Below are 13,172 nucleotides of genomic sequence, written 5' to 3'. Positions count from 1 at the left end.
GGTTGGCACTACTTAAAGACCATGATATCAGTATATTATACTACCCTGGAAAGGCCAATGTAGTGGCCGACGCCTTGAGTCGCCGGGCAGAGAGTTTGGGGAGTTTGACATATCTTTCGGTAGCTGAGAGGCCCTTAGCCTTGGATGTTCAGGCCTTAGCCAACCAGTTGGTGAGATTGGATATTTTAGAGCCTAGCCGGGTATTAGCTTGTGTGGTTGTTCGGTCTTCTCTTTATGACCGTATCAAGGAGCGCCAGTATGATGATCCTCATCTTCTAGTTCTTCAAGACAGGGTTCGGCGAGGTGATGCCAGATATATGACTATTGGTGATGACGGTGTGATGAGGGAGCAGGGCTGGATCTGTGTGCCCAATGTAGATGGGCTTCGGGAGTTGATTCTCGAGAAGGCCTACAGCTCACGGTACTCCATTTATCCCGGTGCCGCGAAGATGTACCAGGATTCAAGACAGCACTACTGCTGGAGGAGGATGAAGAAAGATATAGTTGGGTTTGTGACCAAGTGTCTCAACTGTCAGCAGGTCAAATATGAGCACCAGAGGCCGGGTGGATTACTTCAGAGGTTAGAGATCCCAGAGTGGAAATGGCAGCGGATCACCATGGACTTTGTAGTTGGACTTCCACGGACTTTGAGAAGGTTCGATGCTATTTGGGTGATCGTGGATCGGCTGACCAAGTTAGCTCATTTTATTCCAGTGTTAACCACTTATTCTTCTGAGAGGTTGGCTGAGATTTATATCAGAGAGATGTCCGCCTTCATGGTATTCCAGTATCCATCATTTCAGACAGAGGTACACAGTTCACATCACGGTTTTGGAGAGTCGTACAGCAGGAGTTGGGTACTAGGGTGGAGTTGAGCACAGCCTTTCACCCTCAGACGGACGGGCAGTCCGAGCGCACAATTCAGATTCTTGAAGATATGCTTTGTGCATGTGTGATGGAGTTTGGAGGGTCATGGGAGAAATACTTGCCACTTGCAGAGTTCGCTTACAACAACAGTTACCAGTCCAGCATTCAGATGGCATCGTATGAGGCTTTGTATGGTAGGCGGTGCCGGTCCCCTGTGGGATCGTTTGAGCCGGGCGAGGCCCGATTGTTGGGTACAGATTTGGTTCAGGATGCCCTGGATAAGGTGAAGGTGATTCAGGAGAGACTTCGCACAGCCAAGTCCAGACATAAAAGTTATGCGGACCGGAAGGTTCGTGATTTGGCATGTATGGTTGTTGAGCGGGTCTTGCTTCGAGTATCGCCTATGAAGAGCATCATGAGGTTCGGGAAGAAGGGCAAGCTGAGCCCGAGGTTCATTGGTCCTTTTGAGATATTGCGGCGAGTTGGGGAGGTTGCTTATGAGCTTGCCTTGCCTCCCAGCCTAGCAGGAGTTCACCCGGTATTCCACGTGTCTATGCTCCGAAAGTATCACGGTGATCCGACTCATGTATTGGATTTCAGCTCAGTCCAGTTGGACAAAGATCTATCTTATGTTGAGGAGCCAGTAGCCATTTTGGACAGGCAGGTCAGAAAGCTCAGGTCAAAGAATATTGCTTCAGTAAAGATCTAGTGGAGGGGTCAGCCGGTCGAGGAGGCGATTTGGGAGACCGAGCAGTATATGCGCAGCCAGTACCCTCATCTTTTCACAGTTTCAGGTATGTCTTTATACTCGTTCGAGGACGAACGATTGTTTTAAGAGGGGGAGGATGTAACGACACGGCCGGTTATTTTGAGAATTTGATCCCCGATCCCCTAATATCTGCTTTCCTCATATTTGTTTCTTCTTTTGGGATTTGCCGGAGTATTTGGTTATGGAATTCGGGGAGTTTTGGGACACTTAGTCCCTAGTTGTGAGTTTAAGCCTTAGAGTTTGGACCGTAGTCGGAACTGTATGAAGACGGATCCAGAATGGAATTCTATCAACTCTGTTAGCTCCATTAAGTGATTTTGGGATTAGGAGCGCGTCAGGAATGTGTTTTAGAGGTCTGTAGTAGATTTAGGCTTGAATTGGCGAAAGTTAATTTTTCGGCGATTTCAGCCGATAGTGGAAATTTTGATATCGAGCTCAGAATGGAATTACGAAAGTGGCTGTAGGTTCGTAAACTCATTTGTGACCTGTGTGTAAAATTTGAGGTCATTCGGACTAGATTTGATGTGGTTCGGCATCGTTTGTAAAATTTGGAAAATTTTAAATTCTTAGGCTTGAATCCGTGCGTAATTCATGATTTTGGTATTGTTCGACGTGGTTTAAAGGCTCGACTAAGTTCCTATGGTATTTTAGGATTGGTTGGTATGTTTGGTTGAAGTCCTGGGGGCCTCGGGTGTGTTTCGCACGCTTAATGGGAAGAAATTTGAACTTAGGAAAATTTGGTGCATTGCTGGTTCTAGTGTTTTGCACCTACGGAGGGGAGTCCGCAGGTGCGGACTCGCAGGTGCGCTTGAGAGTTCGTATATGCGAAAATGGATAGGGCTAGCTGGACTCGCAGGTGCGACTGATCGTCCGTAGAAGCGGAGCCGCAGATGCGGCCTAGAGGTCGCAGATGCGGACCCAGCCCAATAAGTGACTTCCGCACCTGCGTTGATATTTTTGCAGGTGTGAGACCGCATATGCGGCCCCATGAGCGCAGATGCTAAAATCGCTGCGCAGAAAAGGGGATATCGAGGATTTGAAATTTCATAACACAAATTTTGATTTGGAGCTTGGTGGGAGACGATTTCTCGAGGGATTTTGAAGGAGAACTATTGGGTAACAAATTCTAACTCTATTTTGATCATAAAACAATAATCTATTGTTGTTTTCCTCGTCTAATTAAGAAAATTGAGGGTAAAAGTTTGGAAATGTGGGAAAAGGTCCCCCAATTAAAAATCTGAAATTTGAATCGGAATTTGATGTCGGATTTAGATGATTTTTGTTCGATTGAACTCGTGAGTGAATGGGTATTCATAAATTATAATTTTTATCCGATTCTGAGATGTGGGCCCGGGGTGACGTTTTGGGCGGTTTTTCTAAATTCACGTTTTAGCTTCGAATTAATTAGTTAAATTAGTTACTTGTAGTTATATTTACATTATGTAATTACTTTGAATAGATTTTGACCATTTGGAGTCGGATACTAGTGGCAAGAGCGTGATATTGAGTTGATTTTAGCGGTTCGAGGTAAGCGGCTTGCCTAACCTTGTGTTGGAAACTTTTCCCTTAGGATATTTCGATATTATTTGGTGTGTGAGCACCGTGTACATGAGGTGACGAGTGCGTACACGGGCTGTTATTGCGAAAAATCATGTTTATCCTTTTTAAATTATAAATTGTTTCCTTTATTAAATTGCACTAATATGTTTAATTGTTTAGTTTAGACTAGAAAAGCATGCTTACGTGTTTTAACCGCCTATTTGACATTTTGTGTGCCATGCTTAGTTAAATCCCTATTTTTCCTTATCTGTGTTCAGTATAAACTGTTTAACTCGATGACATACCTGCCATTTCATCTTGCGTTGCACATTTAAATTGGGACTACGGACGTATTCCGGGAGATCCTCCTGTCTTGCATATTTACTTTGGGACTACGGACGTATTTTGGGAGATCTCCCATCACTGCATATTTACTTTGGAACATATTTACTTTGGGACTACGGACGTATTCCGGGAGATCCCCCAACACTGCATATTTACTTTGGAACTACAGACGTATTCCGGGAGATCCCCTAGCACTACATATTTACTTTGGGACTACGGACGTATTCCGGGAGATTCTCCCTATACTGCATATTCATTCGGAATTACGGGAGATTTCCCACCGTGTTTACCTTGTTATGAGTCGAGGGCTCCCTTAACTGTTAAATTGTTTTTTGAGAATCTCTTTAATTGTGTTACCATAAATTTTACTTATATCTTTTACTGTTAATCTATTATATTTACTCCGGTAAGGCCTTGACCTGACCTCATCACTACTCGACCGAGTTTAGTCTTGGCACTTGCTGGGTACCATTGTAGTGTACTCATGCCCTTTCCTTAACATGTTTTCGTGTGCAGATCCAGGTGCGAGCTATCAGCCTCGAGGTTAGTGCGTACTGCTGATTCTAGGAGACTTCAAGGTACTCCTACTTGTGTCCGCAGATCTTCGGAGTCCCCTTCTACTCCCTCGCCTATAGACTTTCTTTGTTATCTTCAGACTTTTATATAGAGCTACACAGATTATAGCAACTTATGACTTAGTGATATTTCGGGTCTTGGAAAATTAGCTTGTATATGTCGAGTGGTACTACTCTTGGCTATTCACAATATGTTGGTTATCTTTAAAATGTTGTGTTTTCTTTATATTTTTCGTAATATTAGGCTTACCTAGTCGTAAAGACTAGGTGCCATCACGACAACTTACGGAGGGTTAGTTTGGGTCGTGCCAATATATTTTAAAACTTTTTTTTCTTTCATTCTCAATTGTGTAAATAAGTTTTTGAGTTTTTGTTGTTAATATCAAAATTATTATTACGAAAAAATTGTTCTAGTTAAATTTCTACTATACTCAATATTTTATTATTCCAACGTTATATATGCTTAAATACTATTTTTATTTTTTTAATTTGTAAATAAAATTTATTTATTCTAAGGTAAGGCCATAATATAAATGAAAAGGGAAAAAAACTATAATCTTAAGAAGCTAAAAAATAAAAAGACGATAAAAGTTGATAATTTAAAGGGTAAAATAGGTATTTTGGGATCAAAATTTTGAGAAATCTAGTTGAGTGGCCTTTTGAGTGTCATAGACATAGTTAAGTGACTTTGCTGTTACAAAGGGGAAAAAATATGACTTTAGTAGATAATTTCTGATAGTTGAGTGACCATCTGAGTAATAAACTCTTAGAAATAATTATAAAGAGCATCAATGTAAGAGAGACGAGATTAAATTATACTCACACAAAAAAATCATGTGGTTGTGCCATTTAAAGGAAATCCTGTAGGGGTCCTAAAAAGATTGATTTGATAACTGAGACCTTTGTCTTCTACGAAACATGCACTTACTATGGAAATTGACAGAACTTTGGCACCTGCTTCAATGAGAGAATAACAAGTTTGTGAGACGGTGACTGATGAAATTAATGGAAATGGAAAGCAAAGAAAAAATATAAGTGGTGGAATGAAGAAAGGTGAAAGGAAAGAATTGGAAATTTGTACTAGGAAATTTAAGGGGAATTTTGTGCAAGTAGCCGATTGAATTCATAGTTTATTATTTATAATTGGTATACATAGATTATAACTGATTATACATGATCATAGATATATATACATAGATTATATATATATTATAGATTTGTCTGTGATTTTCAATTAAGCGATTAAATGGTCCGGCGGCATTCAAATTTTTAAGAGAGAGCGTGTATCAAATTAGTTGGAATAGATCAAGATATATTACTCCATCTGTCTCATTTTATATGTAAAGGTTACCACTTAGGAAATTAAATTATGATTTTCTCAAAGAAAATAGATTTAAAACAACTCAAAAAAAAAAAAAAAAAAAAAACACAACACCACAAAGCACCTACATGCATGGTTTGACAGAATTTCTTGATTTTTGAGCTTAGCAGTTTCTTAAAGGAACTGAGAGACAAATGCATTATAGCCTGTTTGGTCAAGCTTGTGGTATGCCAAAAGTGCTTTAGTGCTTTTTTTTCCTTTAATTTGAGCTGTTTGGCCTAACCTTTTTTTTTTAAAAGTACTTTTAGCTAGAAGCAGAAAAAAATAATTTCTCTCCATAAGCAGAAGCAGAAGTAGTTTTGACTTTTCTTCCTATCAAAAATATTCTTTGCAAAATATTATATATACCAAAATAACTTTACTTAATTTAAACTATTAAGTAATATGAAATGACTTTTGGCATGAACTTGATTTTTGATATATTTAAATTATCTTGAAAGAATAAAGTACTTTTCAATTTTATTTTTATATTTTACTTAAATAAAATAAAAAAATTAATTATTATCTTTAATAATAAAAATTTATCATTATTTATCTACTTATATAATATTAACTATTAAGCAAATATTTTCATGTCCTTATTTGTAATTTGACACATAAAAGCACTTTTTGAAAAGTTTGGCCAAACACAAACTGATTTTCTCCAAAAGTACTTTTTTGGAAAGGACTTTTGAAAAAATCACTTCTCAAAATAAGCTGATTTTTCCAGCTTAGCTAAACAGGCTATTAGATGAAGAAAAGAATGCATATTTTTTGTAAAAATTTTGTTTTATATATTGACTATCCTTGATTATTGATTAAGTAATTTAATTTATTTTTATTTTTATTCTTCGGGCCTCAAGCAGTGGCGGAGCCACGTTGAACCAAGGAGTGTCAAGCGACACCCTTCGTCGGAAAATTACACTATATTGCCAGATAAAATTTTTATTTTATGTATATTTACAATACGTTGATTCCCCTTGACTTTTCAATGTATCTAATTATTTATATTTTGATTTCTCTTGATAAAGATTCTGGCTCCGCCATTGGCATCAAGGCCAGCCAGGCCAACCCTACTAAGGCTGCTAGCTAAGTGAGGTTGGGCTTAATAGCGCATGCTTAAAATGAGCTGAAAAGTCAGCCCAATCTTATCAAAGTAGGGGTATAGGTTGGGCCAGTCATGGATTAAGCCCATTTGACGGCCTGTATAATCCATTGAGGCCCGTTAACGTTTTATCTCATGGGATCCTTTCTCTAACACCCAATATTTCAAAAGGCACTTAAGAGTAGCTTGGTGTTTAATTAAAGGACGAACAATTAACCCAAATAGCCGCCCGCCCACCGGCTTAAACTAAAAATAGCCGGTTGAGGTATAATATTTGTGTAATTTATATATTATATGTATATAATCATGTTAAATCAATGTATAATCTTTGTATATGGCTAGAGAAGATAAACAGTGAATATGGCCGACTATTTATGTAAAAATCCCCTAAAGGATCTTGATATAAATAACCGGCTGGATTCATTATTTTATTTTATTTTTTTTGTAGCTGGTGTATAATAATTATATACTAATTATACACACACACACACACACACACATATATATATATATATATATATATATATATATTATACATTTATCATCTATTTTTAGTTTAAGTGGTTGGATAAGCGGCTAGTTAGGTTAATATTAAAACCATGAAGAGAAAAAAGACCTTTAAATACATGTACATAACCCAACTAACAGATCTTTTATTTACCTTATTGAGAATGAATAGTAAATCTTTGACTGGGACATTGTTACTGCCTCACATAGTGAAAAAGAAAATGATTCTACACTAGCATAATGAAGAACAAGATATAAATAAAAGTTTTCTGAATAACGTCATCTCTTGTCTGCACAAAATTCGTGCTACTATAAAACATTTGCATTATCCAATAAATTCTAGCCATCTTATTTTTGTTCTCGGGTGACTGATCCTGTCATAATATACTTCTACCTATTATAGCACCGAACATACATACGACGATCTTATGCATAGCCGAGAGGAAAGAAAGGGCGATATATGATAATGGAAAAGGGCACGGCATCTCGGACGGGCGGAATGAACGAGCGAAAGGTGTCACGCCATAGAGTGGCTATTCCATTTTGTATGAACATTTGCTATTTGATAAATAAAACTAGTTTATTTGTTAATTTCTTATTAATAAGTACAGACAGAAAGGATAGGCATCAAGCAATTTCCACTGTCTCATTTCATTAAGTTGAAGCAGAATAACAGGACAATGCATTGTGATACAGAATGCTTGACTTCTTACAATGACACATGAATATTTACAAAATACATAGAACACTTGAAAAACCACCAGACTCCCCCATTAGAAATACCATTAACTATTCACAACTTCTAAATACTATTCCTATACTAGTTGATCCTACTACAACCAGTTAAATTACACTTAGCTGCTCTCAAAACCGAGCATGAAGTAGCTAAAACCGAGCATGATCTTACAACCATGACTCTTCCAACAACCTAACATGGAAGAAAGAAAAGGGAGTTTTACGTCGTGCTATGTTAACACCCCTTTTTCTTTAGAGATGATATTTGGAGACTCAAGTCGAAGAGATGAAAAAAATGATTCAACTTAGAAAGCAATCGCCTCATTGTCTGCTGCACACGACAGAACTTTGTTTCCTGCACTCCATTTTTTCATATCTTGACTGGAAACAATGAATATCCTCCTCACCACATTGCAAAACTCTCTGCAGTTAAGTAATTGAGCAAATAGTGTTAAGATATGGAAGTAGCAGACATCTTATATATTGGTTATATATCTCAGTCTTGAATTGGCGGAAAAGAGAACTTACAGCCATGGATGATCACCCATAAGCATCATATCTCCTTCATCATCTGTAAAAACCATCTCCCATTTATTTCGCGGGTGAAGTTCTCCTTGGATTTCAAACATCTCCTCGAGTTCCTTTATAAGCTCATTATATCCTTTCAGTGCGGTTAAATCCACTGCACGACCCACAGCTACCCCTTGCATTTGAACCTTCTCAAGTAATTCCCCACACAAATAAGTATTTGAGTTTTAATAATATCTTTCAAGACAATAATAAATTTGTAATGCTACAATTTTCTGCCTTTTGATTTAATACCTTGGTGCGGCTCCGGGTGGAACAATTTTGCTTGCTTTGAACCTCTTTTAGGAGTAACTGCAACTGGCCTTGCTTTTGATCTTTGAAATCAATTGAAAGATCAGAGTTTTGATCTGAATCAAAAGCAGGCACTGTGTTTGGAGATGCTCTCTCGGCGGAGACATTAGAAATGTTGGCTGGTTTTGGTAGTGGTGCTTCGGTAGTGCTGATTAAGGTACTTTTCAAGTCAATACCAAATAATCTACAGGTTGTGATGGTATCACATTTTCTCTCATCGGTAGGACTAAGAATCGGCTGATTAGTCCCTTTACTGAATTGCGAGGACAAAACGCTTGGAAAACCAGACCAAGCTGAAGCACTTTTAGTGTCTTCCGTCTCATCCACAAGCATACTTGAAGAAGTATGTAAATGAGGAAGCCGCCAACCACAAAGACTGTCTGTATGAGACGTTAGCATGCAATTAGTACTGCTGTTGATGCCAGTGGTGTTAAATTGAGGCGAGTCAGTGGAAGGATTCCAAACCGCTGATGCAATTGAGGATGCAGGTTCTAGCAGCATAAAGGCAAAGTAATTAAGAAAATGAAAATTAAATAAACCAACACAAGAAAAAAACCATGCTGTTGAGAGTTTTCATTATAACCTGAAATTTTGGCTTCACTATGTGGTCGATGCCTTTTATTCTTCCCTGCCATTGGCGGGACAAGTGGATTCGGAACTGAAACCACAAAAGGTTCTATTTCCCAAGGAGAAACTCTGTCGGGTCTTGAAATGGATGCCGGCTCGTCCCATTGAACCTGTAATGAAGGTAGAAAATGTTAATTACCTACTGAACCTAACGAATATTGCTGAACATAAACACTCAACCAACTATATTAACTATATCAACCTTCAAAGATCGCCATGTAGAATCTTTCCACTGTGAGGAAAGATCTTCAATCCCAACTATAGTGCCGGTAAATCTGAGAAATAATACAGGAATAGCTCAAGAAAAACCCGAAACAGGTCAGTACTAAGCAGTTGCCAAATAAACATCTAAGTCGAAGACTTGTTGACATTTATATCTCACTACCTTCTCTCAGGACTCTCTTCTCCTTCAAACTGCATCTTAAACCGCATGCCAACTGAATATCCATGTTTAACAGTCTCTAAGTATTTGTTGAGGCCAATGATAAACTGACTGGTTCTGAAATGTTTTGTCACAGCAGAAAAATTTAAAGAATATATGAAAGATTTAATATGTTCTCTGGCAGTGAAAAGTGATCTCTACTTTGCACAAGGATGGTAAATTGAAAGGAAATATATGTGACAAACCTCGGCTTGTAGTAAACAACAAACAAGGTCTGGGTTGTAACAGCATGAGATGCTGTAGCTAGGACTCCTAGGTGCATGCTCTGACTTGATATCACCGATGATGGCATCGAGCTCTGCTGGCGAGCAAGCCGTCTAACACCAACTCGTAGTTCTCCATTCCCACCCCTAGAACCAACATATCCACAGAATATAATTATTATAAGCAAATCAACACTAACTATTCTAGAGATATGTCATGCATCGGCGGAGGCAGAAGCCGAGCTACGGGTTCGGCCGACCAAGTAGAGTTTGCTCAAACAATGTATTTGTGTTAACAAATTCATTAAATATGTCCAAATATTAAATTTACAACCAAATCATTAGCACTTTAAGTCATCGTTCTAAAATCCAGAACCCATACGGTTAAAATCCTGGCTCTGCCTGTCATGTCATGCAAATTTATGCAATTAAATATCACTCGTAGAAACCACGACTAAAGAGAGATACCTCAAGAATACAAAAGAATCCCCAGCAACTAATCGCTTTGAAGAAACAAAGGTACTCCACCCTGTGGTAAGTAAATGTCTCCGAGGTTGGCCTGTTAATTATAACATCAAGAGTGAGTTTTTGATCCTTGCAACGAAATATTGCAATCTCCTTGTTCCAGAAGAATTACCTCTAAATATATGTTTAAAGTGCCACTCGGTACCATGAAGGTCTTTCGCGATCAATTCTTGAGTTGGAGTCTGCTGGTTCATGTCCTAACAAAAGGTAACAGCAAGAGAGCTAATGCATCAATTTGTCAAAAGGAGACAAACCGTAGACTATATATGAAAAGATCAGCTAATATTTACCAGGGGTGGAAGACATTCATTAGCATGTTTCCTAAGAACAGAAAATCCGCCATGAGTGCTCGTATCCGATGCAGTCAAAACTTTGCAGAAGGAATGAACTTTAGGCCTCTGAGGCTCGGGCGGGCATGGATCTTGACTAGTCGGTTCGGCTTGCTAAATTCAGTTACAGCCAAACTGAGTTGAATACTACAACATACAACATAAATTTCCTAAGTATGAAAAGAGGTTCTTTTAACTTCTTACTTCAGCTGCTTCGGGCATCAAAGTAATTTGGGCATAGACCTCATCAGTATCTTGCTCAGCCTACAACAATTAGGTCGAAAAATCACTCATCAAATTTGTTTCATCACCCAAAAAAAAATTTGCTTGAACCCCACAATTAATATGTCACTGTTTGGATGAAATACTACAATATAAGTAAATATACTGATAAAAAATACAGTAAAAGTAAATATCTTTAAATATCAAAAAAAGGAAAGTGCAACATACCAGGAGCTGAGTGTGAATAACACGACAGAGGATCTTTGGTTTAAGATTGAATGATGGAATTCTCAGATTCAATTCCTGATTCATTGATGCTTCCAACTATCCAAACCAAAAATAAAAAAGGTGGGACAAAAAAGTAAAGACACAATTTTTACAATCCCCATAAATAGTAAAAACCCAAAATAGATACTCAAAAAGAGAAAAATCCAATAATTGACACCAAAATTAACTCCATAACTCCAAACCAAGAACTTAACTTTAAATCAAACATATAGACCTAAAATAGGAAAACCCAAAAATTATAATTAAAAAAAAAAAAACTTACTTGCTCCATGTGACCTTGTGGGAAATAGTAAACTCTTTCTCCATATTTTGGTACATCCACTAATGGACCTGCACACAACTTCCATAACTCTTGGTACAGATCATCTTTACCTGAAACATTTCCACAAAAAAATATAAAAAATGGTCCAAAATTCTCAAATTACAATTCAAACACTATAAAAAAACAAAAGTAAAAATCAAACCTTTAACTGAAAAATTGGTCTGCTGCTGAGACTGATAACACCCATTATTCTCCATAATATAAGCAAAGAAAGCTAAACAAAATGAGACCCAAAATTCTGAATCAAGAAACTAACACAAAGAACATCCCAAAAAACTGGCTAAATTCACCACCCCTTTATAATACCACAGTTAAAGCGTTGTAAAGTCCTACTATATGTATAGTACTTGAGAAAAATAAATGCAAACAATAGTACTACTACTACTGCAACAGAGGAAGAAGAGGAGCAGGCAGCTAATAATTTTCTTTTTTGTGAATAAGGTGAAAAAAATGGGGGGTGAGAGAGAGAAATTGAGAAAACGCCGTTACAGAGTACACAAAAAACAGCTTAATATATGGCTTGATTTGTTGCTTTCTATCGCCTATTGCAGAGAACGTGCTTGTCTCCTTTTTTCATCTGTGTAGTGTGAGGGAGCAGAGCCTTAGACAAGGGGGGTGGTTGGTTGGTTTGTAACGCTTGCTTCGACTCACTTTTAACTATGGTTAGTTTCTAACTTTGTAATCAGATTATTATTATCATGGACTGTAATATAATGAATACCACCTTTCCTTCTTAAATAGATTAGTTTTAACTTCTATTTAAAACTAATGTCTAGGATTTTAATTTGTACTAAAAAATTTAACTTCACAACAATTCATAATATTTTTATCGTGAAAATTAATTGAAAAACTGAAATTAAGAATACATTAGTTTTTTTTTTATTTCTCATCGGGTATTCGGTACTCACATTTGGACCCGATTAAATCCGGATTCGTGCCGAAAAATCTCATATTTTGATAAAACGCTCTCTAACAAAGACGACTTTATACTAAGGGACTCGAATTCGAGACCTCTATTTAAGGATGAAGGAATAATTATCACTCTACCATAACCTTTATTAATAGAATACAATAACTAATTTCTAAATAACAGCTATTTAAAGTGGTTAACTAATGTAACTTTTACATGTTTTTTTCTCATAACAAGCCTTAAGGTCATAAGAATTAATCGGGTCTCAATCTAGTTGCCTAACATCATGTTAAAATTTTATCAAAATAAAATTTAAGAACTGTGGGACCAGATGGTTGGATGACGACAGATTTTGACGGAAAAGTAGAGCAATTGATACTGTACTTTAAGGTTTGTTACTAACGGCGGTAATGTACCGGCCTGCTAATTATGAGTTCATTGTTTTGGCTTTTTATTTATATTGAAATATTTGGATAATTGGTTAGTTTACTATGAAAGAAAAGAAATTACCCTTATTCCTATAGTTTTATTTGTTTATATTTTTATTAGTTTGTTCATAGAAGAGGAAACATTTTTTCTAGAATTACCTTTCTATCAATTTATTTTCAAGGAAAAAGGCTCAA

At 37.2% G+C, this 13,172-nt stretch overlaps 1 protein-coding gene across 2 annotated transcripts; it reads right to left on the bottom strand.

Annotated features, from left to right (window-relative positions):
* Positions 1 to 7,690: 7,690 nt before the first annotated feature.
* On the bottom strand, positions 7,691 to 12,284 carry LOC104089544 (auxin response factor 9). Of its 2 annotated transcripts, none has more exons than XM_070182912.1 (14): positions 11,782 to 12,284; positions 11,580 to 11,689; positions 11,258 to 11,353; positions 11,012 to 11,071; positions 10,769 to 10,921; positions 10,591 to 10,675; positions 10,422 to 10,512; positions 9,936 to 10,100; positions 9,694 to 9,807; positions 9,511 to 9,583; positions 9,265 to 9,418; positions 8,625 to 9,172; positions 8,327 to 8,518; positions 7,691 to 8,204 (listed from the first exon to the last, which is right to left on the bottom strand). In XM_070182912.1, exons 1-13 carry the CDS (start codon positions 11,834 to 11,836, stop codon positions 8,327 to 8,329), a joined length of 1,896 nt encoding a protein of 631 aa, XP_070039013.1. In that variant the 5' UTR covers positions 11,837 to 12,284; the 3' UTR covers positions 7,691 to 8,204. The 2 variants fall into 2 exon arrangements, with proteins under 2 accessions (XP_070039013.1, XP_009592767.1); XM_009594472.4 differs by having other exon boundaries at positions 7,691 to 8,225; positions 8,331 to 8,518; positions 11,782 to 12,279.
* Between the last annotated feature and the right edge of the window lie 888 nt (positions 12,285 to 13,172).

Source organism: Nicotiana tomentosiformis, chromosome 8 (genome assembly GCF_000390325.3).
Source record: "Nicotiana tomentosiformis chromosome 8, ASM39032v3, whole genome shotgun sequence".
NCBI lineage: Eukaryota > Viridiplantae > Streptophyta > Magnoliopsida > Solanales > Solanaceae > Nicotiana > Nicotiana tomentosiformis.
This window is presented reverse-complemented; position numbering and strand designations above follow the sequence as displayed.